General features: G+C 28.6%; 1 protein-coding gene across 1 annotated transcript; it reads right to left on the reverse strand.

The window, feature by feature from the left end:
* Positions 1-2,250: 2,250 nt before the first annotated feature.
* On the reverse strand, positions 2,251-8,991 carry LOC122605079 (importin-5-like). The gene is made up of 20 exons (XM_043777958.1): positions 7,615-8,991; positions 7,269-7,472; positions 6,810-6,914; positions 6,600-6,665; positions 6,355-6,519; positions 6,205-6,279; positions 5,963-6,117; positions 5,752-5,887; positions 5,597-5,666; positions 5,383-5,510; positions 5,191-5,247; positions 4,924-5,109; positions 4,743-4,835; positions 4,541-4,626; positions 4,063-4,129; positions 3,924-3,990; positions 3,704-3,840; positions 3,412-3,503; positions 2,777-2,843; positions 2,251-2,689 (listed from the first exon to the last, which is right to left on the reverse strand). The coding sequence occupies exons 1-20, from the start codon at positions 8,890-8,892 to the stop codon at positions 2,525-2,527; spliced, it is 3,399 nt and encodes a 1,132-aa protein (XP_043633893.1). The 5' UTR covers positions 8,893-8,991; the 3' UTR covers positions 2,251-2,524.
* Between the last annotated feature and the right edge of the window lie 18,507 nt (positions 8,992-27,498).

A 27,498-nucleotide genomic window follows, 5' to 3' on the forward strand; every position in this document is an offset into this window, starting at 1 on the left:
TGTCCTTATGCATATTTTGTGTAAAGTTTTTGATTGACAAAAGTAAGCCGGATTTGGAGGACAAATAGAATTCTTGGAGTAGTTAATTTGTATATTATTATATAGAACGTATACATAACAAATTAAACATTTAAAAATGATAAATGGACGATTGCAAGTTAGACTTCATTATGTATCATTAGATAGGATCATCTAGCCATCTATAGGAAAGCAAGAGACATGTTTGAGAAAAGGAGTTATCCGCTCTTGTGCTAGAACGAGAAGAGACGTCGCTCTAAAGTATATTTATAAGACGATGTTAAATGACAAGAGTAAGTTTGAATATGCTACAAACCAAAGCAACCTTGTCTTGTGCTCTCCGTTTTAGAATAAAAGTTTCGTTAGAAGATCATGTTCAAACAAAAATCAGCGAATGAATATGACATCGATTGCATAGTGCATCACCTAGTTGGGTTTTTTTGGCTTTTGTCCTTTTGATATATGGCATTTGATTGCATACAGTCTCAACCAAATGCATTTGCGATCCATGTAGTGTGACCAAGATGGTCAATACATATATGCTAACATTTTATTTTCATTCGATAAAAAGAAACAAAGTAAGTGATAAATCATAATTACTAATTAGTCATCACAAACCAAACCCCTATAAAGACTTGGTAGGGCCAAAGCAGGTCTTGATTAAATTGTTTTTGATGTAGTGATAGTAATTGATTACTGGGTACTTCTATATCTTAAACTAATTGTATGAATAGTTGTCATAAATAAAAGTTGTAAACTCATGAAAATTTACCCGAGCAATGCTACAATGACAAACTAATTACAAACATATTCATACAAACTCATGAGTGACAAATAATATGAAAAGAGAATGAAGAAAGAATAAATAATTTTGCATTTGATTTATTCACTTAATCATGCTTTATGAGTATTCCGTTGTATTATAAACTTGTATTTTGGGGAATTTTCCAGTTGGGTATATTTGCAATTCTCTTTTATATATATTTTTTTATACTACTTTAAGCAACATTTTTTGAGTTTGCAAAAGTAAACAACCAACAGATTAAATCGCAACACAAACTCAAAATCACTACACAACTCAAAATCGCAACACAAATTCGAAATTCTCAACTCAAATCTCAAATCGCGAACACAAAACCACGAAATCACAACGCATAACCAAAAATAGCAACTCAGAGAGAAAATATGTTGAAAATATAATTTAGGTAAAAACAAAATTTATCGTATTATTCAAAATAAATTTCTTTTATTTTTGAATTGGTGATCGAAGCGCCCGCTAGTCTTTCTTCATTCATCATTATGTCCAGAAATTATCCGAAATTTTATATCCACAAATGCAGGTAAATTTCATTATTAGGTCTTTATTTTTTTATTATTATATAAAAATATAAAGTTTATTACTATCTAAATGGTTTTTTAGAATCAAGTGCAAGTGGGTCTTATACTCTTATTTTAATTTTGCAAATTGGCATGTAAACAAATTGCATGAAAATTATAAATCTTGGGTGTTTGTATTGATTCCGTTGTGTAGAAAACGACGTTATCTCTACTTCTTTATTTATTAGATTAGAATTTTAAACACATTGATGAACGAGATTTGATCATATAAATTGTTAATAAGGACTCTAGATGCTTAACATAAGTATACTTATACGTAATCATGCAACTACATGAAAACAAGTTCTCCGACAACTTGTCCAAAGTATTCAAAGTTATACAAATGATGAATAAATTAAAAGAAGACCCTTAAATCATTTTATAAAAATGACACACAAAAAATGTTTAGTATTTCATTTATAAGTTGCAATTTATGTTGTATTACACGGACCTATAACACTAGTTTGACACCAAGTACCACTATTGTTTGGACCCATAACATCGAGGAATAACACTAGTTTGAAACCAAGTGCAGTTCTGGTATTGTGCGAGTCTATAATACTAAAGAATGTTCATGCGATGGTAGCCTAGCGTCGAGGACTATAAAGGTAAAAGTCAATGATTCAGATACCTGGCCTTATGTCTCTTTAACTATGGTATTACATGATTTAACTATGGTATTACGGATAAAAGCGTTTATTATGTATTTGAGGGTTGCTAATTTGCTATACATATACTTTTTAAAGCTGCAATAGATATGCTTATGCTTCAAAATTATATATGTAATGATCATGTTTCCAGTATATCACAGCAATTAGCACAACAGATTCATAGAAAAATAAGAAGCAAAACTCATCCACAAAATTTCACTCTTCTCCAATCTCATTATGCAAAACCAATACAAGACCATAGAATTCTGTATCTTTCTGGACAAAATTACCAAGTACTTGTAAGTACCAAATCAATTCAAAACTGTAACATGTATATGCACATCCTATGACTATATTTCTCACATTTTTTGACTTCCTTTCACGCCAAATGCATGCAAAAATGAATTTTAAGTATATATTGTGAATATAAAGAAAAATAAAACACACGAAACAGATACAAAAAGAAGGTATCAAAACCTTTAAGAAGAGAGGATTGATTGTAGTGCAAGCTGCTGTTGAGGTTGTAGAGATGATAAGGTTGATGCCATAGCAGATGGAGGTAATGTTTGCTGGAGCTGCCTCAGAAGATTAATCATTCGGCTAACAGTTTGTTCGGAGGCCAAATCTTTACCAGCAGAAAGAACCTAATTCCGAGATATGAGATTGTTAATAACAGAAGAAACTGAAGTACAAAATTACTAAATTTATATTTCAGAGAGCAAAAAGCATACATCTGCAAATACTGCAACTATCTTTGGAAGATACTGATGGTTAAGTCCCAATAATTCTCCATCCGACCTGGTTGGATGAGCTTCTCGATTAATAAAACAGATATGAAGAAATAAACAAAATAATCCAATACGTCAAATCTGAAGTGGCAATTTTTGACGGGTATCCTTATAAATGGGTTAATTGGGTCATGGTCTATCATGAGTATCAATAATTTTTAACTGGCAATTTTATAAATGCGTTGATTTGGGTCATGGTCTGTGAGGTCTGTCTTGAGTATCAATACTCCATAAATAGATTAAAAAAAAAAAAAAACAAATAACTTGTCAACCTGGTTGGAAAGTTGTCCAGGGTCTATCAATATAGTTTGTTGGCCATAATTAATGCATTAATATACTTCAAAAAAATTAAAGAACAACTATTTTTTTTGGGACAACATGGCCCAAAAGTTTCAGTGTTCCAAAAGTTGGCCCTTTTGATCGACTGGTTTTGAGCCATTCTCCAACCGCAACCAAATTGAACCAGTTTCCAGCCCGTTTGACCCATCCTCTAACCCACTAATTTTGCCATTTTGGCACCTCTGATTAGATTTGTATGTTTTACAAAAATGCCCCTCTTTATAGATTCAAGACATTACCTTTCCACCATAGAGCAAAGCTGGTCATGGACAACTTTAGCCTCAATCAAGTCGCCTTTTATTGGCAAGCAGTTTAACCATGCAGGGACAATCTGACAACATAGAACATGATTAAATCATAAAAAGCTCATTGTGTTGTCCACAAAAGTCATACTTCAAATGAAACATGATACAAGAGCATACAGCCGATTCGCAAAAGTTTGAGTTAACAGATATAAACGTATATATCTGATAAACTTAAATGTCTTGAACCTATGGAGGTGACATATAAAATGAAGAAAGCTTAAAATACCTGGGCAGCATTAATAGCATCACGATGATATTGGCATATCTTGCCAAGAGCTGAAACAGCATTGTCATAAGCCATAACATTATCTGGATGCAATGCATCGGGGCGTCTTATAACAGCATCTAATCTAGAAAGGGCATCTACAATAGGGCAAAACCATGTGTAATTAGTACACAGAAAACAGCACAAGCAAAAGAAGAGTAAGTGAGCAACAAGAACCTACCAACAACAAATGGTTTGAATGCACCTCCACCAAACTCCGCACATAAACCAACCCCATAAACAGCAGCCTGAAATGAACTTAGAATTAGAATGTAAGCAGATGATAGAACATTATCACCATGATATAAATTTATGCATACCTGGCGGACATCAGTGCTTGTATCATTGCATGCTTCCAACACGAGTGGTAGGAAGGTATCATAATATCTGTAATAGCATAAGGCATACATAAGAAGAAAATCAACATTTAGAGTGGAAATGGTTGGTGAACGGTTGTCTAATAGAGCAATGGATATCGAAAAGAGGTGTTGAATATATTGTCCAAAGAATAAAAATGTAAATCATTTTCATAACTAAGTAGATACAACTAGAAAACAGTTTTCATTAGCATAACAATGTAATTCTTTTTCCTAAAAAAAGATATTATAGATTTTGGGAAATTATGGCACTTAAACAACTCTCCCACTGCTTAATTAACCCATTTGATCCTCTTTCTTAGAAGCTACCATTTTTCCATTTTACTTGTTTTACAGTCATCATTTACAAGTTAGCATATACAGTAATATACTTCTCACGTCTACTGTCAATAGTGGAGTGACCGAAGAATAAAAGGCTTACTTTAAAGCTGCATCTCGACAATGCTCAACAACATCATCAAATATGCAAATGGCTATTCTTTTCTCCTCGGATGTCCTACCATTGCCCTAAAGTTACACAGTACATAAACAAGACGATGTAAATATCATTGTGATGCGTACTAGCAGCAATTGTATGAGCTAAAATAGAGAAGTGATAAGATCAAGAAGATAATGGAACTCACCCACATAGGCATCAAATAAGGTAATAGTTCTTCAAAAAGAGGTAGAAATGGAGCCTTGAAGGTCTTAAGTAGGGTACCCAAACAGTCACCAACCTGTATTTGAAATCAAAAATAAATACAAACCTAAAGAGACATTAAAAAATTTCTTGATATTCGTAACTGGTGAACAAGAAAAGCATACTTGATCAAAAAGTTCTTCTTCTTGCTCATTTTCTTCCTTGAGCATTTCCCCCTCTTCTGCATCAAAGTCCTCGGCTTTAATTCTCTCGGCTCTTTCATTTCTTCTAGCTGCACTGGCTGTCATAACCTGCTTTAGCTCTTCGACAATGCTTCTAACTTGGTTTTCATCCAACAGAGGCCCACAAATCTGAAGCAAAGAAAAATGAACAGATTAAAATCTCATAAAACTATATAATAAGTATCTAAACCAAAAATAGATGAAACACACCTGTATACATTCTTTAATAGCATCCAGCATACTTGAACAAATTTCAGTCTCAGGTTCCTAAAAGTCAAAGTTCAGTAAAAATTATTCAAATGCTACACTTCAAAAAACAAATGGAAGGACATGTATATAAAATCACATACTACAAATATGCACAACATAAAAAAGAGAGCAGAGGCATGTGCGGATATTAACCTTGTGTAAAGCCTCTATTAAAGCTGGAATGATATAGTCAGACAACTGCTTTACATAGGATTCATTGCGTCCCTGAGATTGTCCATTCTCAACAGCTAGTTTTGCTGATCGGAGAAGCTCCGGCATAGCTACAAGTCAAGTAAAAAGTCAGTTCTAAAAAGAGAATATTTGTCTAATGCTCTAATATTATGTTTTATTTGAGGTAAATTAATACCTGAAACTGCAGCCTTCCTAACTTCTTCATGAAAATAAAATTTCAACAGTGGTACTAAAGTTGGAGCAACCTGCATTAGTTTCACTCCCAGATAAGTATATTTTCATAAAACGTTCATAAAAAGGTCGAGATGAGCCATGTAAAAGGTATTTAACCTGATCAATCCAGGGGAAAAATCCTTCCTTCAACTCATCAGCGTAGCAACAGAGCATGTTGCAGGCAGTAGCCTTTTCCTCAAGGACACTAGTCTTGATCCCTATCCTCTTATCTCCAAGTGTGATAGTCTCAATGCTGCAATATAATCATCAGGTTTAAATGATAAAAATCATTCATATTCATTTATCGTAACCAATTAAAAACACATACCTTTCATCATCAGATTCGTCAATATCAGCATCTGAATCAGCAGATGTAATGGTAACATCAGGTTTAAGTTGAGCGGAGTGAAGCAACGGTGGCATGACAACATTCATGTAAGGAAGGAAATCTTGCCCTAGGCACTTACAAAGCCTTGCCCATGCCTGCAATAGAAATGAACAAGTGTTAACATTGGATTGTATGAAATGCTGAATAATAATAATAAAAGAAATACAATGAAAGATACATACTTGTAACATATAGCTTATAGTAGGATCATCTGTCTCAAGTTGAGAACCTTGCAAGGCCATAAGAACATCCATAACCTTGAATCACGTAAAAGATTATTAGTCTCTAGAATGGGGAAGAAAAGTGTAGTCCGATATGAGGAGGAAGTATACCTGCTTAGCATCATCCTTGAACTTGTCTTTTCCAACGGCCATGCCAACCAAACTAATACACTCCATAGATTTTGCGCGAAGCATACGATTAGCTTTGTCATTTGCATTCACCAGTATGGCTTTTAAGTAAGGCATGACTGCATCATAATACTTTTGAAAATGGTCCTGCAAATCATATAATGCGTGAGAAGATAACTTTTGGAAAATATTAAGCAAGGTCAGTAAAAAAGATGAATGTCAAAGACCTGAGATGAGTCAGCAACCGACGCCAAAGCAGTCAAAGCCCCCTCTTGAACCATCTGCTTAGGATTCTGTACATACACCAAAAAATTTCAACAGGTATTCTCCATTAAGTAAATTCGCAAGTTGGCTCATTCAAGAAATGAAATTTAGAGAAAACTTGGTTTCTGGAAACCGATTATAGAACTTTTGGTAATCGGGGCAAAATCATATACCTGCAACAATACAAGTAATTTCCCCACGATCCCATCCAAATATGGCTGTAAAAGTTCTGGTGTACAATTTTCGCTGAAGTTAAGCACCGCCGAAGCTGCGTGTGCCTGCAAACATTACATATGAATATACATATTATATTACGAGTTATTCTTTTGTAGAATAACAAAAAACGACTCTTATTCTTAGCGGGAAGGTCATTTCTAGAACAGATATATAACAATGACATCTAATTGTTTGGACATTAAACAACGTTTTATAAATTATCTTCTGAGGAGAAGAGTATTCTGCTCATGCAAGCTTTAATGAACGATTGTATCAATACTTCCCGGTATGTTTTTGAAGTAACAAAGTGTGTGGTGATGGTTAACTACGTGAATAAATAAGACACTACAGCCAATCAATTCTTGCTTTTTGTAATCACAAAATGCTTCCCGGAAATGAAAGAAACTACTACTCACTTGCACCCGTGGATTATGAAAATCATCCATTGCGGAAGCTAAAGCTGGAAGCACAAGATGGTGATACTGATTTTGCAAATCTGGGCCAAGGTCGGTAGATAGTTGACCAATTGCATTGATAGCTGCCCATCTAGCTCGAGGATGGGGATCTTGAAATGAGTTCAACATCATCGCAACAACTTGCTCCAAGTTCTTTGTCATAACCTGCATAAAATAAAAACATGAGAAAATACTATACTAACACAATCCTTTCCTGAAATTAAATATTAGTATATTAAAACATGTCAATATAAAAATAACAAGCATATAATATACTTGACCCTTAAAAATGATTTCGCATCCATACCTTTGAGCAACCTTCTGCGATTTGAGCTAAAGCAATAAGCGCCGCATGATGCTTTTGCCACTCGGGTGCAGCCAAATAAGCCGGAAAAATCTCAGAAATAACAGGAACAATAGTATTTCCACCTAAAGAAATCGATAACCTATCGAGATATTCTTGACCAGCGCTATAATTACTAGTCTCACCGGCATCCTCGTGTTCAATCTGAGCACCATGCCAATCAGGATCATCTTCAACATCCAACAACATCTTCATCAAAACCTCAAACAACCTCTTAACAAACTGCGGCAGCTTCCTAATCATCCCAGGCGCCCTCTCTCTCGCTTCCGCCAACGTAACAACAAACTCAAGCGCCAAATGCTTAGTCCCTTCTTCAAAACTTTCAGCTTCCGCAATTTGCAACATCGCTCCAACAACCTCAACAATACTCCTCCTTAAAAACCTCGGCTCCGTCCCCGCCAACTCAATCAACAACTCCAACGCTTCTTGCGCCGTCGCCTCCTCCCCAGAAACCAACGCTTCGTTCAACGTTTGCATCATCAACGGAAGCAAATCATGAAACTTATCCCTATCCGACGCCTTCTCTAAACACTGAATAAAATTAATCGACGCACCCAACGCCGCAATCCTAACATCCGCAATCATACCGTTACCCAAACACCCTAAAAACACACGATGCAACGTCTCTACATGCGGAATCAACAATTCCCCAATATATTGTGCTAATTGTGCAAATATCAACAAAGCACTTTCCCTATGTATATCATTACCAGAACTAACACATTGAAACATAAAAGGCAATAATTCGGGCCATCCGTTTTCGGGCATTATAATAGCAGATAATTCAGAAATAGTATCACATAATTTTTTAATTATAGATTTATTTGTTTCTTTAATAACACATTCAAGTAAAATTGACTTTAAAGTAACTTGGGTATTAGATACAAGACCTGTATATAATCCCCCAACGCCGCCTTGTTGCGACGCATCATCGTACGATGAACTAACGGTCAGGATGCGTCGCAACAGGACGGCACACATAGCACGTGCTTCCGGGTGTGGGGAAACATGTAACAAATGGGAAAGTTTGAGTACGAGGTTGTCGGGATGAAGTTGTTTGGATAAGTTGAAAAGGGTTTCGGCTTCTGAACGTTGGTCGTTTGCGGCGGACATTAAGTGAGAGATTAGGGTTTCGAATTGGGAATTGTTGTCGGAATTGAGGATTGATGAGATTTGGGATAGTTGGTGGGTGGTTGGATTGGTGGCGCCGGAAGAAGACATGGTGGTTTGGTCGGGTGGTCCGGTTTTCTGGCGGCGGTTGGGAGAAGTGGTTTTTTGTTTTTGTGAAAAGATTGTGTGAGGTTTTTTTATTTGAAGAGATGGAGGGAAGGGTTTTAGGATGGAGGGAGGGATTTAAGGGAGTGTTTGGACAAGGGGTTTATGATATTTTTTATTTTTGTTTTGGAGTATAGTATATATATATGACGTGAGGTTGAAATTAAAGAAATGAAATAAGAAATTTAAGATATATAAGAGACGAAATATTTGGCTTTTATGGCATTATTAGGATTCAAACTTGGTATAGACATATTAAACAACAAAACTCATAAAATCTAAATTATTTATAGGTAAAAAATTGCTTAAATAGTTTTTCATTGATGGATTTTAATAATTATGTATCTAAGAATCATTTTAAATATTAAAAGATAATGTTTTAATAACTTATCAATTAATCATAGCTTTCAATTTTGTCAAATTGATTTTTCTTTTAATTTTGAATTTTTTATTACCTATACTACTATATAAAAGACCTATTCCCTTTTTGTTTAAATTATTCACCAAAATTAAACTTTCCTACTTAATATACTTATAATACGTTTAATGAAAGAAATTATGACATAGATTTTTCAATGCTTCAAATAACTGCACTACCTCATTCTACATCACCACCATCGCCAACACCCGTCTACATTATTACACAATCGTCATTGCATCGCGTACGTATGAGTATAGTAATTATAAATTAGAAAATATAAACTCACAACAACTATAAATATTAATTATATCAATAATAAATGTATAAAAAGTGTCATTATTTTTTTTTTCTATATCTAATTTATATTTTTTTTACTTTTTCATAAAATAATAAATTTTATAAAAATATGTAATTCAAATATAATTAACACTTTTTACTTTTCATGATTATACTAACAAATAAGTTATTAAAACCGTATTTTCACAAAACAAATCTAAAGCTTATTTCAATCTAAAACTATTTCAATTTATGATGGTTTTGTCTATTTTAGAAAGTAAAAAAGTTGAGTTAATTGAAAAATAATTTCATCACTGTTGTTTAGTTAGATAACTTGATTTTGGCTAGATTTGACGACGATTAGTTTTCTAAGAAATAAAATACTTTGATATCTTATTCAAATTTCTCGATAAATAATATTGTAAATTAAACGGATGGTACATGTAGTTTGTTTAATATTGTATGTTTCATACCTTTAGACACATAAAGAGTCCGAAACGACAATAATACCCCTCATGCACACTTACGTGGGACTATGTAACGGCACAACTGACAACCGCCAACTCTTAATATGGTTCGAGTGGGGATTTGTAAACCATGGGTATCATTAGCGTAATTTTGATCGTGTGATGATGAAACCAGTATTTTCTACCAAACTACATGTATCACTTTAGTAATTTACTCCATTTTTTTTATTGGAAGTAATTTATATGTATAATTTCTTGTTTACTGTTAAACTACAATAACTTTGTAACATTTTTATGAATACATAAGTTAAATAGTTAATCTAGTTCAATCAACTAATTCAACCTTTTTTGAGATTCAACCAGTGATAAAAGAAACCGATTTTCAAACATTTTAATGGTTGAAATACATTAGATATCGTATGTGGCTATGTGCAATGCGGCTTGAATCTTGTTCGTTCGTGATGTCCTACAATTTTAATAATTTTGATGGTAAGGGGTTTAGTAATAAACAAGGGATAACGTGATTTGACAAGGGGGTTATAATTTTTTCTGGTTTAAAGTGATGTTTTTAATGTATAAATGTATATGTCTTTTTAATTTAATCATTGTGTTGAAATGAACTGGAAAAATAATTAACTTAAGTGACGTCATTTTAGAATTACTGATATGGTATAATAATGTGAAACAAACTAATAACAAAAATAATGAGTATTATTGAGAGAGAAAACACATGAAAAAACTGGCAATAAGCAAATGGGAGTTATGTGGAGGGAAAACACATGAAAAAACTGAAAAAATGGCGCCATGAAGTTATAATAAATGGGGGGGCCATGAGAAAATATAAAAGGGACCCAATGTTTGAGATTTTGCATCATTGTGAACATTCTTTTGACTCGTTCCACTCTGTCTTAGTTTTACAATATATATTTTCATATAATTTCATACAACTTTTATGATATTAAGATGGAATTGGTTGGCTAACCAAACCACTTACTCAATTAAAACAACATAAATAATGAAGGAAAAGAAAAAGAAAAGGCGGCAACCTATGTTAGTATAGTCATCAAAACAATTTCGTCTTAGATGTTTTCACATTATTAATCAACAATTTAACTAATTAGCATAAGATAACCCTATCTTCAGGTGTATTATCTACCAATATATATATAACAAGGTCTTAAATTCTTTTATGAAAAAACAAGGACCGTTAGATGAGTTCAAACTTTTAATTACAATCCTTAGATCAAAATAATTGTATTATTGTCAAATTTATTATTAAGTAACACGACATTAGTCCTTCTATTTTACATAATAAGTCAAAACATTATATACAAATATAATTTAATGTACTTATTTATCACCTAATAAGTAATGTTTTTATTTATATAAGTTTCTATTCGGCAATTATTTTAGATATATATATTACATTGATAATGCTTACTTACAATTTACGAATAGTTTGTCTTCCGAATTTATTAACATAAACATTAAGTGATAACAGCTTTACAACATTATCATATCATTCATTATAGGAGTACAGTATGTGAAGTTAGTTTTTATTATTATTATTATTACTAATAATGTAGTTCAAAGTTACATGTACAATAACACGTTTTGAAAAAAAAAATTAATATTTGTTTATGTATTATTAGAGGCTAAAATCGTATCGGTGCAATGCACTGGATAAATGGTCTTTTACATATGATTTTTATAATAGCATTATGTTAAAATCAAAATTTCAGGATTTTTTTAAATATGACTGCTAACAATTTTTTTAGACCGACAAGGTCCTAAATTCTTTTATAGATAAATAATGACAGTTAGAGGACTTTAAACTTTGATTAAAATAATGGTATTATTACCAAATTTATTATATGGTAAACACGGTATCAGTCCATCTAATTTATGTATTTAGACAAAATATAACCTTATGTATTAAATTAAATAATATTAATATATAAAAATAATAAAACATCTATATCTTTTTGTTTTTTTTTGTACAAATCTAACATCATATTTTTTAATGTAATGTTATTATTAAATAAGTTAATATTGTATACTATCTATGAAGCTTAATAAATATATAGCTATATTCGTATGTTTTTTTTTCCATCCAACCTAACTAGATTATTACCTGCGCAATACGCGAGAAACATATATAATTATTAAATTAATAACATGTTAAATTTTTATAATATTATAAGCTGACAAATATATGATCAGGTAAGAATTAAACCACTAAAAAACATGAAATTACATTAGTGATCGTTTAAATTCCGATTAATAGTGATCAGACAGTTGAAAAATGAATACATTATCAATTAGAAGTCTCGCTAAATTAGGTTTTTGTTTCTTTGGATGTCTTTCATTCATCCGGATATATCTGCATTGTCATTGTACTCGTGCTTTAAAGTTTTGCTCAAATAAGTTAGTTATACACTAAAATTACTAAGCAATTTTAATTATCAATCTATATATCGCATGTTGTGTCAATCTAAGTTAAAATTATGCATAATATCATTGCAATTTATATAGAATTATTTTTCTGTTATATAATTGTGATAGCTTATTATATACTCCATGTTTGTTTCTTTTGTTTTTTATTAAAAAGTTCGGTTTGACATCGGTTCGTTTTTCAAAATTAATATTGATTTAATAAAAATGTTATATGATAAAAATCCTATACAAAAATTCTTATAACCAAATTTTATTCGTTATATAATAAAAATTTTATATAAAAATTGTTATAACCAAATATTATTCGTTATATGATAAAAATTCTAAAAGTATAAATTAATAAAAACATATTACATTAAAAAAGAAAACTTTATTGTAAAAAAATTACAAATTATTTTTAAAGATAAGAAATAATGTAAGATATAAAATTATTAGTTTCCATAATTATATCATTAAAAATATTAATTTTAATTGTCTACAAAATTAAATAAGGAAATAATAATAATTTAAATTTATTAGAATAAAATTAAATCTAAAAAGGTTAAATAAGATATATGACATCATCATTTGATCTAATGGTTATAATTCAAAGTTGAACTTTATCTAATAATCCATACTTCTCCAATTATAAATTAAAGTTTTTCTTTTGTATATATTTAGAGATATAAATTATATTTCCTTAAATAATAGTATAATATTTATCAATTTAAATCTAATGTTATTAAATAACTTAGTATTCTACACTACGAACGAAGCTTTTTCCATAAATTTTTTTTAGTTAATTTATTGAAAAACTAATTTATGACTTATGAAAATACCCAATTAAAGTTATTAATAAACTATTAAGAAAATTAATTTATGACTTATAACAATACCAAATAATAAAATCATATGACCATAACGAATTATTAAAATCAAGCCTTTTGATTAATTAATAAGTGATTAATTATAATCATTAGATAAAAAAAATGATGTTATTATTGATTTTATTATTGTTCAAGTATATATAACATAAAATGTTTTACTTTATTTATTTAGACAAAAGTTAAGTATTTCGAAATATAACTAACTATTACTAGATGTTTATAGTACGAATGAGCTAGGTTTTGAAAATTGTATGTTGACAACTTGGTAAACATGATTTAGACAAATAACCAAGTTGTAGACATAACAATGTCCTAAAATTATAGTCAAATAGTTAGTTATATTATGAGATACTTATCCCTTAGACAAACTATAACTTCAGTTATATATAGTTAACGGAGTCTTAAATTCTTTTATACAAAATCAAGGACCGTTGGATGACTTCAAACTTCAGTTACAACTTCTAAATCAAAATAATGCCATTTTTTCAGATTAATTATTAAGTAAACACAACATTAGTCCTTCTACTTTATATATTTAAACAAAATATAACCTTATTAATTTAAATTATACACAATTGTTTTATGTCGTTCACACACATTTATATTATAGGAGCATCTCAATAAGTATGGATGATAACACTTTATTATTTAAACCATATGATAACTGTTCCTTAATACACGGTATAAACATAAGTTTTCATTTTAACATAATTAATAATTACTTAGTAGGTGTTTGGGGTTGTGTTTGCAAAATACATTTTGCTAATAAAAACTGCGTTTTGAAAAAACATGTCCAATCTACTTTACCAAAATTACCTTTTGCCTCTATGAAAAATCGGATAATCAATTTTCTTAATCAAACACTTTTTCATTATTTTGTGTATGCAAACACAATAATTAGATAATCTTTTCAAGATGTATTTCTAAACACTTTTTTAGTTTATCAAATATATCTTTTATAATAACAATATTATATATCATCTTTATGCATATTAAAATAATAGTTTGATATGTTCAAAGAATACTACCACACAATTGTTTGTATCATATAAAATTTCAAAAATTCTATAAAAGAAAAAACTAGAAATACATAAGCTACAAATATCGATACAATGGTAATTTTACTTTTAAAAGTTCAAAAAAAAATAAAAAAATAATTATAAACACAAAACATATACTTTTTAAGGCTAAAAACCTTAAAACAGAAAATCTAAACTTGAATTCTTAAATGGTGAAAAAAAATCATAATTTTAATTGAAAAATTGATATATTTGATACCTTGTAAAAAGATGGTTTTTATCTATTAAAACAAAGTATTAAAAGTTTGTTTGAGAGTAATTAAATGAATATGAGAGATAAGTGTAGTCCTTAGATATTGCAATATAAGGTTATTAAACTACGTAAAAGATTATAAAAAAAGACTAATATATTTAAGTGATTTAAAGAGAAGGTTAATCTATATTTAGTTCTTAATTATATTTCGCTAAATAAATCAGGTTATCTTGAATTTTAAACTATCACTTAATACAATAATTTTAAGTTTTAGTAATTGTATATGGAAACATGAAATCATGAAATTTCCTGTCTTTTTTTTTCTCTATATATATTTAGACATATCTTAACTTTGATTGTAAATGCAATAATTTTCAATGAAACTTTGCTTATTTGTAAATTAACTCATTTTAGCAAGATATTAATTTACATCTTCTGCATCATGATACTAATTAATTTATTTTTAACATTTTTTTATTTTTCAATTTACAATATCACAAAACGATAAAATGTCATTAATTCAATATAATATCTCGCGTATTACGCGGGACAATAATCTAGTACGAGTATAAAACACCTATATTAATGAAACAAACACGATATTTCAGATGTAACGGTGTGAGCGTGTGACAAGATTTTAAAAGCTTTGTTCTATATTATATTATAATATATATTAAAAACAAAGTATCGAAAATCGTGTAAAAAATAGTATATTTTTATTTTTTTATTTTCACCACATAAGTTTTAATATTTACATTTTTAGCACTAAACTATAATACTTTTTAGTAAACTTTTTGTTCTATTTATTTTCACCACAAATCTTTCAATCTTTACACTTTTAGCACTAAACTATAATATTTTTTAGTAATAGTATACTTTTTATTCTTTTTACTTTCACCACAGAACTTTCAATCTTTACACTTTTAGAACTAAACTATAATACTTTTTAGTAAACTTTTTAGCGTGTAAATAATAGTATATTTTTTATTTTTTATTTTCACCACATAAGTTTCAATATTTACATTTTTAACACTAAACTATAATACATTTTAAAAAACTTTTTGTTCTATTTGTTTTCACCACAAAACTTTCAATCTTTATACTTTTAGCACTAAACTATAATATTTTTTAGTAATAGTATACTTTTTATTATTTTTACTTTCACCACAAAAGTTTCAATCTTTACACTTTTAGCACTAAACTATAATACTTTTTAGTAAACTTTTTATTCTTTTTATTTCAACACAAAACTTTTAATTTTTACACTTTTAGCACTAAACTATAATATTTTTTAGTAAACTTTGTATTCTTTTTATTTTCACCACAATATTTTAACTCTTTACACTTTTAGCACTAAACTTTAATAGTTTTTAATTTTCTTTTATTTTAAGGTACGGGAAAACGTGTATAAAATAGTATACTTTTTATTTAATTTTTTATTTTCACCACAATAGTTTCACTCTTTACACTTTTATAATTCTTAGTAAACTTTTTAATCTTTTTATTTTCACCACAATATCTTAATTTCTTACATTTTTAACACTAAATTTTTCTACTTTTTGATAATCTTTTATTTTAACTACAACATTTTAACCTATTACACTTTAGCAAAAAACTTTTTAACACATATATTAAAAAGAAATGTACGGAAAAACTTGTAAAGAATAATAAACTTTTTATTCATTTTACTTTCACCACAACATTTTAACCCCTTATACTTTTAGCACTAAATTTTTATACTTTTTGATTTTCTTTTATTTTCACCACAACATTTAAGTCTCTTACACTTTTAGCACTAAACTTTTATGCGAACGACTTTCACTTTCACACAAAACTTTTACAGTTCATTTTTTAACTGACAAATGTCAGTTTTTAATAATTTGAATAATACATGTTTGTTTTAAAAAAGTTTATGGCACATTATCTCTTGAATAATATTTTTTATTAAATCGTTAACAAATGTAATGTCTCCCGGAGCAACGCCCGGGTAACATATCTCGTTTATACTAGTGCTCAGCCTGTCCAATGGATGGGTAGTCTCAAATCTCAAAATATATTAATCAAAGCTAAAAAGTTGTAATTCAAGTATATTAAATAGATAGAAAATAAAATAAATTCCCTAAAAATAAAACATAAAACAAATCAAATAAGCCAAAAAGTTGAATAAGTATATTTATAATTAGAACGGAAATATAACTAATTGAAAACATGTATTCAAAAATAGAGAATTTATAGTATGAACTATACAAAGTAAATGACTTATGTGAAGTTCAAATCTTCACAAGTTTTGAAGGACTTCTTTGTAAACTACGTACAATTGGTTGGGCGTCCATCTTCATCACAAATTTGTTATATCTAAACCTAAGACAAACACAAACAACACTTTTATACTATAATTATGAAAATTAAAGAAGGAAACATTTGAAAATTAACTTCATATAAAGATTGAATCTAGTTAACCTTTTTTTAACTTTAGTTTAAAAAAGAATATATGAAAATTAACTCCATATAAATATTGAATCTAGTTAAACCTTTTTTTCAACTTTAGTTAAAAAAATTTAAGACTAAAGAAGGAAACATATAAAAATTAACTCCATATAAATATTGAATCTAGTTAACCCGTTTTATTTCAACTTTAGTTAAAAAAAAAATTTAGTTTTTGTTATATCTAAACTTAAGACAAACACAAACAACAATTTTAGAATATAATAATGAAAACTAAAGTAAAATATATAATTTGAAAAATACATATCAATTCATCAACAAAGACCGCATCTCGGACATTTTGATTTTCTTTGGGTTGTTCCACTCCGAAACAGTCCATACATGCACAACACGGAGTCGTAGATGATGGTTAACATGTGTTGGCTAAAGATCTTCAAGATAAACTAATGTGGTCTTATTTTTTTTTTTGTTGAAGAAGAAGCCATCGTGAACCTATATAAGATTACAAACAATAACATAAGAATTTGTTAAATAATTATAGTTATAATATAATAATGATGATTAAATATGTGAACAAAGTAAATAATTAAAAAAACCTTTTCGTCGTAGGTTTTTTTTAATGGCCGTAGGTTTTTGTTTGAGTTTTAGAATATGTGAGGTTTTTTTAGGTTGTATGTATATAGATAAATAAAGATAATAATAATATAAGGTCGGCCATTTGTTTATTTATTAAATAAATATTAAAAAAAAGTAGGAGATTAATAAGGAGAGAAGATTAGGCACAAAGAAGGAGATTAGGGGTGCCAAGTGTACCCCTAATCCCCTCTTTTAGTTATATTATAGATGATAATGTATTAGAAAAAACTCCACTGAGTGACGAAATATTTTCATACTAGTCTTAAGACCCGTCAGATGGACGGGTTATCTCAAAATATACATATATATATATATCAAAAGTATATCAAAAAAATAAATAACAAATGAGATGAAATATAACAAAACATGAAAAAAACAAATTTAAACGAATAAATCTTTTGTAATAGAAGAAGAAGCCAAAATCAAACTAAAATTAACAACAAACCAAATCAAAAAGATGAAAAATAACAATAACATAATAATTCAATATCAAATAATAAGCATATATAAACAAAATACCAAAAATAAAATTAAAGTAATATAAAATATTTTTTTTTTGTTGTTGAGAAATTTACTGAATTTGATTTGTTTATTAAAGATAGGATGGATAAGAATAATATGAATGAGAATGATTAATAAAAATTTAGTTTGTATATATAATAATAATTATTATTGAAAGTCAAAGTTACATTGAATAAATATATTGTATTTCATCTTTTATAATAATTTTTTGTACACGATATTTTATAGGTTGATTTTTTTTTTAATTATTAAATAATTTAAATCTTCTCAAGTTGATGACTGAAAATAAATATAAATTAAGTATTCAACGCTAAAAAGTGTAAATTATTGATGGAAATCAAAAAAGTATAAATTAATGATACTTTTTTTAAATTATTAATATAAATTTTAGAGTAATTAGGAGAAATATTAGACTTAAAAAGAGATTTTAGTGGTGTCAAGTGTACCATCAACCTTCTCTTTTAGTCATAATACTATTATTCAGTCCCGTCCAATGGACAAGTAGTCTTGAAATATATATTAATCAAAGCTAATATGATTCGAGCAACCATTAATATGACCAATATCACAACTTAATCAATACGAAAGATAAAAAAGAAACATATGAAAATTAACTCCATATAAATATTGATTCCAAATTTATTTATTTTTTCAAATTTAGTTAAATAAAAAATTTGCAACAAAGTATATAATTAATTTGAAAAATACATATCAATTTATCAACAAAGACCATCTCAAAAGTTTGATTTTCTTTGGATTGTACCTTTCCGAAACAGTTAACAAAATATATAATTTGAAAAATACATAGCAATTTATTAACAAAAATTCGAATGTTTTTAGGATTACCTCTATCATTATCCATCTTTATTTATCAAACGAACATCCACCAAGGTAATGAAGACCAGAACTCAAAAGAAGACTTTTAGAATCATTATAATTTAACAGATAAAAAATAGGAGTAAAACCAAAACTACCGTCCCCCAATTTTTTATTTTTTATATATAAAAAAAAGTACAGGATTAATTAAGAGGAAAAATTAAGCTTAAGGAGGAGGATTAGGGGTGTCAAAGTGTACCTCAAACCTACTTTTTTTAGTTATATTATTAGATTTTAGACCGTGTCCAGGCTTACTATATTATCAAATATTTAAGTTATAAAAGTTTATAATTTTGAAAATATATGGTTCCAAGTGTTATACTTTGCAAGTTGTAATACAATAACCACATGTTCGTCACTGTCATTATTAGCTGATACATATTGATGGAATTGTTTTTCGTAGTCATTCCACAAGGCACATGCTACACTAATTCCTCTATTATGGAATTTTTTTAAAACAAGTTGTATTCATAATGTAATATTATTATGAAAGATGAATAAAAATTATAATATAAACATATTTGTGATCTTGAACTTGACATTCAAGCACATGTTTTTGATCATGACGCGGACCCATAACACAAATAGATTTATTTTCAATCACTTTTCTTATGATAATCAGATAAAAATTAAGACTGATTTTATATTCTTTCTTAACATTTAGGACATTTGATTTAAGTGACAATTGTAAATTTAAACATTAGTACACAAAACTAATATATAAAAATGGAAAAAAATTTGTACCTTTTTGATTTAGAGATAAGATGAATCATGAATGAAGTTTATATTGATTTGGATTTAGTATTCAAGTAACCCTCTGGTTAATAAGTCATTATATTTTAATTTATTATAGTTTACAATTTAATATAATATTTTGAGTAATAAAAAATTGATCAATATATAAACACTTTGAGTTTTATATTGAAATATTTTAAAAAATATGTTCATCGAAGTTGTTTACTGTGTCATGCTTAGCGATATTTGAATATATTATAAAATATATTATGTCTATTAATGTTGTAAATTATAATATACTTAGCGATATTTGAACATTATAAATTCATAATAGGTCACTATCATTCTATTTGCTTTATTGTTACACATGGTGTATTACATTCTTATCTTACACTATTTAAATAATATTTTATCTTTAGATGAAAGATATTTTAAATATTTTTAATTAAAATATGACAATGTTATATGTTTTTCTTATAATTAATTATATTTTTTTTATGTCTTATTTTTCTTATATACGTCATGACAATTACTAAAAAACACTTCAATAAAAAATAATAGTAAAATTACTTTTAAAATCTTAACATATTTACATTAAATTTTATTTATTTTTATATTAATTAATTTTATATTTATATGATAGAAAACATATTATTAGATATATATTAGTTATTATTTTATTGGATATATATCTGTTATTATTTTATTGAATAAGTATTAGATATTATTTTATCAGAATTATTGGGTAAAAAGTGTAAATTTGTGATTGGAAAACAAAAAAGTGTAAATTAAAAATAAAAGTTAAACTTTAGGAAATCGAGAGTTGTGATTGGTCGATAAGTTATTAGAGCAACGGTGTTTTAGTATAACAAAAGATAGATATTCGTTAATTTAACTCGCTCCTTGATGTTTATGGACGAATACAAATGAATTGCAAGTTATAGCTAAAAACTTTATGATGCCAATTATATCCATAGATATCTAAACTTTTAGAAATCAAAGTTATGAATGAATAGTTAAAAAAAAAAAAACTTAAAAGGTGATTAGTTGGGTAAAACATCTTTTGTTTTCATTTTTGTTTTTCAAAAAAACCTTTAAAAAAAACCGTGTTCAAGTTATAATTTTCAGACGAATGTTTTCCAAGATTATTAAAGTAATCACTGTTTTTAACTTTTATATAGAAAATTAGAAAACAATTTTTTATTGTTTTCTATTTTTTATTTTTCATTTTTTAAATTTTGACAACCTCAAACTATATTAATTTTCCTGCTTGCCACATTTTTTGTCAAAATATTATACCCGCTAACTACTAAAGTTTTAATTAATTTAACCACGTATCTTAAAATCAAATACTAGGAAATTATTTTAATGCTAAAACTATGATAAAGATTTATTTTATTTTCTTTAAAATTTTAGGATGTTACAATTGAGAATCATAAGGTTGCGACGACAGATCTGACTACTATCATAGCCGATGAGCTAGGTAGTAGTTTCCCTCCCGCTTACACTGGCGAAGCCAAAATTTTCAGTCTGGAGTCGCATTACAGTTTTTATAATATATCTAAGTTACTAACAAGCGTAAAATTATACTAAAAATTTTAATTTCAAAAATCGTCCTTGTGGTTTTACCAAAAAATCACGTTTCATCCTTTAAACTTCGAAATGACACTGGTAGTCCTTTATACGCAGATAATGGTCACGTTTCGTCCTTTAGTCGATCGTATAACGGACGAAACATGAACATCATCCGTTAGATTAAAGGTCGAAATGTGACTATCATCCGTTAGATTAAAGGACAAAACGTGACTATTATCCGCGTATAAAGGACAGTGTCATTTTGAAGTTTAAAGGATGAAACGTGGTTTTTTGGTAAAACCACAAGGACGATTTGTGAAATTAACTCTTACACAAGTTTGGGGTTACATACCTTTAAAGTAAATAAATACATAAAAATAATATGATAAAATTAAGAGTTTTATAGACATTTTGCGGTTGCCATAGTCACACCCTTGGTCACCACATAGCTCTGTCACTGCCTGCTTATAACACATACGACACGCAACATATGCGATAGCTACAAGCCTATGTAACTTGAATCTAGTGGATATTTGAGACATTTCTATGCAGATAATGCAATGAAGAGTTGCCTCACGGGTTTTCCTCGTGACCAGGGTAACCAAATCAAAATGTATCGTCTTTGCGTTATTAAATTTTACAAGAACTTATAGACAAATCCATACTTCTATTTACATAATTAACTTTCCTGCACTGGTTATCAACCAATGGATGTAAGAAAGTCCTTGATTAAAAATGAGTTCCAATTATAAGTTTACAGATATAACTTTTATGTGATGATCTTGGTGTATTTTTAAATATTGCAACTCATGAGATGATAGCTAGTATTGTAACATCTACTAACGAAGTAAGGAATGAGGATATATGCATTTAATTTTGTTCAGGAAACCTGTATCTGACATTGCTAATAGTCAGTTGATGACACCATTTAGGCCTTCATCTTACCTAAACATGTTATCAGTTGCACTAGGAAACGAAAGATGTTTTGGAGTATAATTTGATATGTTGTTTTTCTGGGGAAAGGGTTACAACATTGTCTAATGTTATGGAAAGTTGTTTTCATATATGCTACATATACCTTTTTTTTTAAACGGTAAAGTGAAATTATATTATATTAATAACAACAACTAACTAGCAAGCTATTAGTAGTCGAAAAATACAAGATACAATTCTAGAAATACAACTTTACACAATCTAGAATCTTCTCGGAACTTTGTTATTGACGAATGAAATGGAAAGTTAAGACTTAACTAGATGCACGAGTACGTATAAGGTAAATATGAATTGGATGTCGAATAAGGATATGATAAATTAAAAATGTGTGACAAATCTTTTTAAATGTGATTTTGCTAAGAAAAACTTGATTTTGAAGTTCGGTTTTAAAGCTGAAAATACAAAAAGACTATTAAAACTAACAAACAATATAGACGAACGAACAGATATATTCACTTAGAGATGTTCTTTTTTTTTAATGAAATGGTCGTGGTGATTCAACTTGCGAAACTTGACTTATGGTCATGGCTTGATAAAAACAAAAGAGTGAAATACTGAAATTTGAGGTGTGTAGCTGCTGGCCTGCTCGAAGCCTTCGTCCGGAATGATTGGAATGAAATGAAAAGCCCAAGGAGAAAGGGCTTTTAGGCCCAGTTGACCTCCATGATAGCACTCAATGAGTCAATGGGTTATGGGTGTGACTCGTGTGAGGAAATGTGACTGGATTTAAAAGGTTGTGATCAAAATGTCAACATTTTCTAACGGATTGTCAACCAGATGACTTGTTTTGAGCAATGTATTCAAAACTAGTTCAGACGTAGAAACGGAAAGGAGGACGGTTCAAGGTTTAGTCAATACAATTGTTCAAATCGGACTGGAAAACTGATCTTTAATTACAGAATTATAAGTATATTTAAAAAGATGTACAAACATATATAGAAAGAATATACAAGATTGTTAGGTATCCCATCTTAGATGTGGAATACTCACATACTAATTTTTTAATTCATAAAATTCATATAGGCCTAAGTATTTATTTATCAAACAAAATACTAAAATATTACTATATTAGTATTAGGGAGTATGTGGATGTTAAACACCCAAGTTTGGGTGTAGATACTCTCACATCTTGATTTTTTATTTCATAAAAAACACGGGGGCCGATCATTTATATCAATATATTAGAAAATTAGTATGTGAGGGTATCTACACCCAAACTTAGATGTTTAACAGCTACATACTCACTTAATAAGTTATTAGAGCAAATGTCTTTTAATAGATTAAAAAAATTAGCTATTATTTTATTAAATATATATTGGCTAGATTTCTTCATTTATCATATCGAAATTATTGGTTAAAAAATGTAATCTAGTGATGAAAAAAACGTAAATTAAATTAAAAAATAAAAGCAAAAGTTAATTAATGAAAATCAAAAGCTGTGATTAGTCAATAAATTATTAGAGTAACAGGTTTTTCGTGTATAAAAAGATGGTTTACGAAGGGGCTTAACATATCTCATTTAGAAAAAAGAATCTCATTTTAAGTTTCGGCTTATGCTTGGATTCTATCTTTTGTATGACTCTGGATAATTCACATTTTTATACATCTTTTTGCATGATTATTTTTTAGTTGTACGTTTCAAAAACACGATGAAAGGCCCATAAATGCATAAAAATATGGATTCACTATTTTGCTACTCTCACGAGTTCTACACTTTAGAGAAAATGGACTTGGATTTAAAAATACACAATTTTTTTAAGGTTTTTATCGGTGAATGTAACTAACTATAGACGTAGACGAATGTCTATATTGTGAAAAAACAAAAGTTGTGTTCATTATATATAATAAACTTTCAAATATTATGTATTGTATATATCCGACCAATTAAAAAACTTACAAGTGACAACTTATGTGGTTGCCACATATACTGAATACATACAATGCACAAGATTCGAAAGTTTATTATATACAATGAGCACAACTCTAGTTTTTTAACATTATAGACATTCTTCTATAGTTGGTTACAGATAATAAACTCTTCTTTTTATGACTTTTCACTTTTTATGTGTATAAGATATACATGATTTACATGTAAAAAAAGATATAATAAGTTTAAATGATGCATAATTCTTTTGAGAAGACGACATATGCAACTAGTAGCAGAGCTGAACCGTTGCTAGTAGTATTAATTGCAGTCAAAATATAGTTCGCAGTTCATAGTTATACGTTGAATCTGCAAAATGCTACTCGTAATAGTTATTAAAATAATAACCAAGTGGACTTTACATTTTAGTAAAAATGGACCCCTTATAGACTTATATAACCCCACTTTAACCTTATCCAATCCATTAGAGAGTTTACTACGTTATTTTGTAGTAGTAAAAACGGACCCCGGCCCGTATGGCAGTTTAACCTTATCCAAACCATAAGGGACCTAGCCTGTTGAAATTCTTTCTACACTTTGAAGACTTTTACTAGTGAAATCCATCTTACAATAGTAATCGTACGTAAACATGACATGCAGGAAATATTACCCGTGTAAAATTGTTGACTGAGTGGCATAATTTGTCAAGTAAATTGTCAACTAATTTGGACCCTAGTGCATTTGAAATCTCGGTTTTGAACTGATTTATAACTCTAATACTCTACCAGGATAGATATTGTATTTGAATATATATAACAAGCAGTGGCGGAATCAGGATTGAATGTGACCTGTAGCATAATTTTTTTCACTAGCCTCGTATCACTGCAAAGTAATGATAACATTAAGATTGTTACAAAATTTAGCACTTATTATCGATTTTCGTCTATTTTTGGTGGGGTTTTAAGAGTTTTTGGTACTTTTGGTCGTATTCTTTTCATATTTATTAGGACAAATACATCTTTACAAGTTATATAAATAAAAAATTTTAAAATTAGTTACATTGACCAGTATCTTATATTTATTTGACTCATAGCACAAATAAAAAATATATCAATTTTCAGAAGATTATACAATAAAAATTTAACAGACCCGTAGCCCAGGCCCCTAACTACCATTTGTTTGCATGCATGTAGTTCCGCTAATGTATAGGAGGAGAGTTACCTACTTTCTTTTCTGACAAAATCAACCAAACTTAACCGGTCACGACATGTTGTTGATATTGATTGAGTTGGAGGGACACTTGTAAATAAACTGTTCCAAATCAGTTTAATAAGCAAATATTAAATAAAAAAATCTAAAAAAATAAAAGAGAGCTCTAAATTGATTAGAAGAGAGTTTTAAGCTTTAAAAGAACTTTAAGGGTGTCAAATGTTCTCCCAACCTACTCTTTTAGTTATAGGATAGATTTTCGATATTCACATCAAAAATGTTAATCATAGATATCCAAAAAATCATACATTCTAATCATCCCATCTATAATCTATACACAAAAATTTTCTATTTCCATCTTTCTCAATAGCTAATAATTTCAAATCAATTAGTTATATATAATACTTTTGATTCATTGCTAATCAAACATTAATTTCTTATATTCTGTTTGCACCCATCTGTTATATTAATAAAACAAAATTATTTTTATAAACTATCTATAACCCCTTATAAAAAATATTGAATTATCCTATTTTAGGAAATTCAACATTTTTTTATACTTAAAATATCCTTATTTTTTAAACTTAATTCCTCTAAGACACCTCTATATTTTTATACAATCTAATAAAAAAATAACTCTCTATTTAAATGTTGCATGAAAAAGTTATCTAAAAAACATTAATGATTAAATTATAATACCAGTTATTTATATTTTAAAATACCTTTATTAACCTTTTAAATCAATTATTTTTACATCAATTATCTACACCATTTGACGCTGCCTCCACCACAACCAGTTGCTGCCACCACTACACCGTCGCCGCTACAAGCACCGCCGCATTGCGAGGGTACCATGCTAGTTCTAAAAAAAGCCCAATGTGTCAATCCAAAATTCGTTCTTAATTGCCTTTTATAAAATCAGGACATCATATATGTTTTTTATTTAACTTTCCTATATATTTCATTTGCCTATATCCCATTCCAGCCTTAATTTGCCTATTTTATCTCCCATTCCTATATATTTTATTTGCCTATTTTATTGCATGAAAACTTATCGATTGAATAACGGTGAGGTTCTTTTATAATGTTTGTTCATGTTGTAAACATTCTTATTTAAAATAAAGTTCATTCAAATACAAACTCGGTTCGTTGTTATAAATAGTTAGAAAAAAATATGTAACTAATGCTTTAAATCTTTTAATCTGAATAGTTTTTGCATCATGGTTTTTTTTTTTTTTTTTAATTTCTTTAAAATTGTTAAAACTTTATATGGGTTTTGTGTGATTTTAATCTGATATAATGATTCTAAGACTCAGTGGCTAGATTTAAAGGTTTTACTTTTCTCATGTCACTTGCTAGATTTGAAGATTTATCTTTCTAACTTGTATATAATATTTTTATAAACATTTCTGAAAAATATAAAAAAAAACATGGTTATTGTAATAGAGGTGGCAACAACAACCCATTAATCATTATTAGGCCTATGCGAATTACACACGAGAACAAGTAAATATTTACAAAAGTTTTATTAATATATCCGGGTTGAACTCGGGCTGATTAGATAGTTAGAGTATAAAACAAAATTAAAAAAACTAATAGAATTTCTTATATTCTGTTTACACCCATTAGACTAGTGTAAAACAAAATTAAAAAAAAATAAAACAATACCCCCCTCCTCTATAACATTGATTGCAGTTAAAATATTAGTTCGCATAGTTCATAGTTGTATAGTTGAATGAACTCCGTATGGGCCCTATAGGCATGTGGACTTTCCAATTGCTTTGTTAAATGGGCCCTTTTAGAACGGAATTCCCACTTGGACTTTTCGAGCTTTGTAACGTCATTTCCAATTGTATGTTTATAACAAAAAGATTAAGTAGGATATTTCTCTTTTTTTTTTTTAAAAAAAATTATTTTAATATAAAAGACCTTACGACC

This window comes from Erigeron canadensis, chromosome 6 (assembly GCF_010389155.1).
Source record: "Erigeron canadensis isolate Cc75 chromosome 6, C_canadensis_v1, whole genome shotgun sequence".
NCBI lineage: Eukaryota > Viridiplantae > Streptophyta > Magnoliopsida > Asterales > Asteraceae > Erigeron > Erigeron canadensis.

Bases quoted from the DNA above. Each gene is read 5' to 3' on its own strand.
- LOC122605079 (XM_043777958.1), bottom strand. From the start codon at position 8,892: ATGTCTTCTTCCGGCGCCACCAATCCAACCACCCACCAACTATCCCAA. The intron at 7,473-7,614 runs GTATGGATGCGA...TATTTTATGCAG, and splicing joins TCGCAGAAGGTTGCTCAAAG to GTTATGACAAAGAACTTGGA. The intron at 4,130-4,540 runs GTAAGCCTTTTA...ATGCTATTACAG, and splicing joins TGTCGAGATGCAGCTTTAAA to ATATTATGATACCTTCCTAC.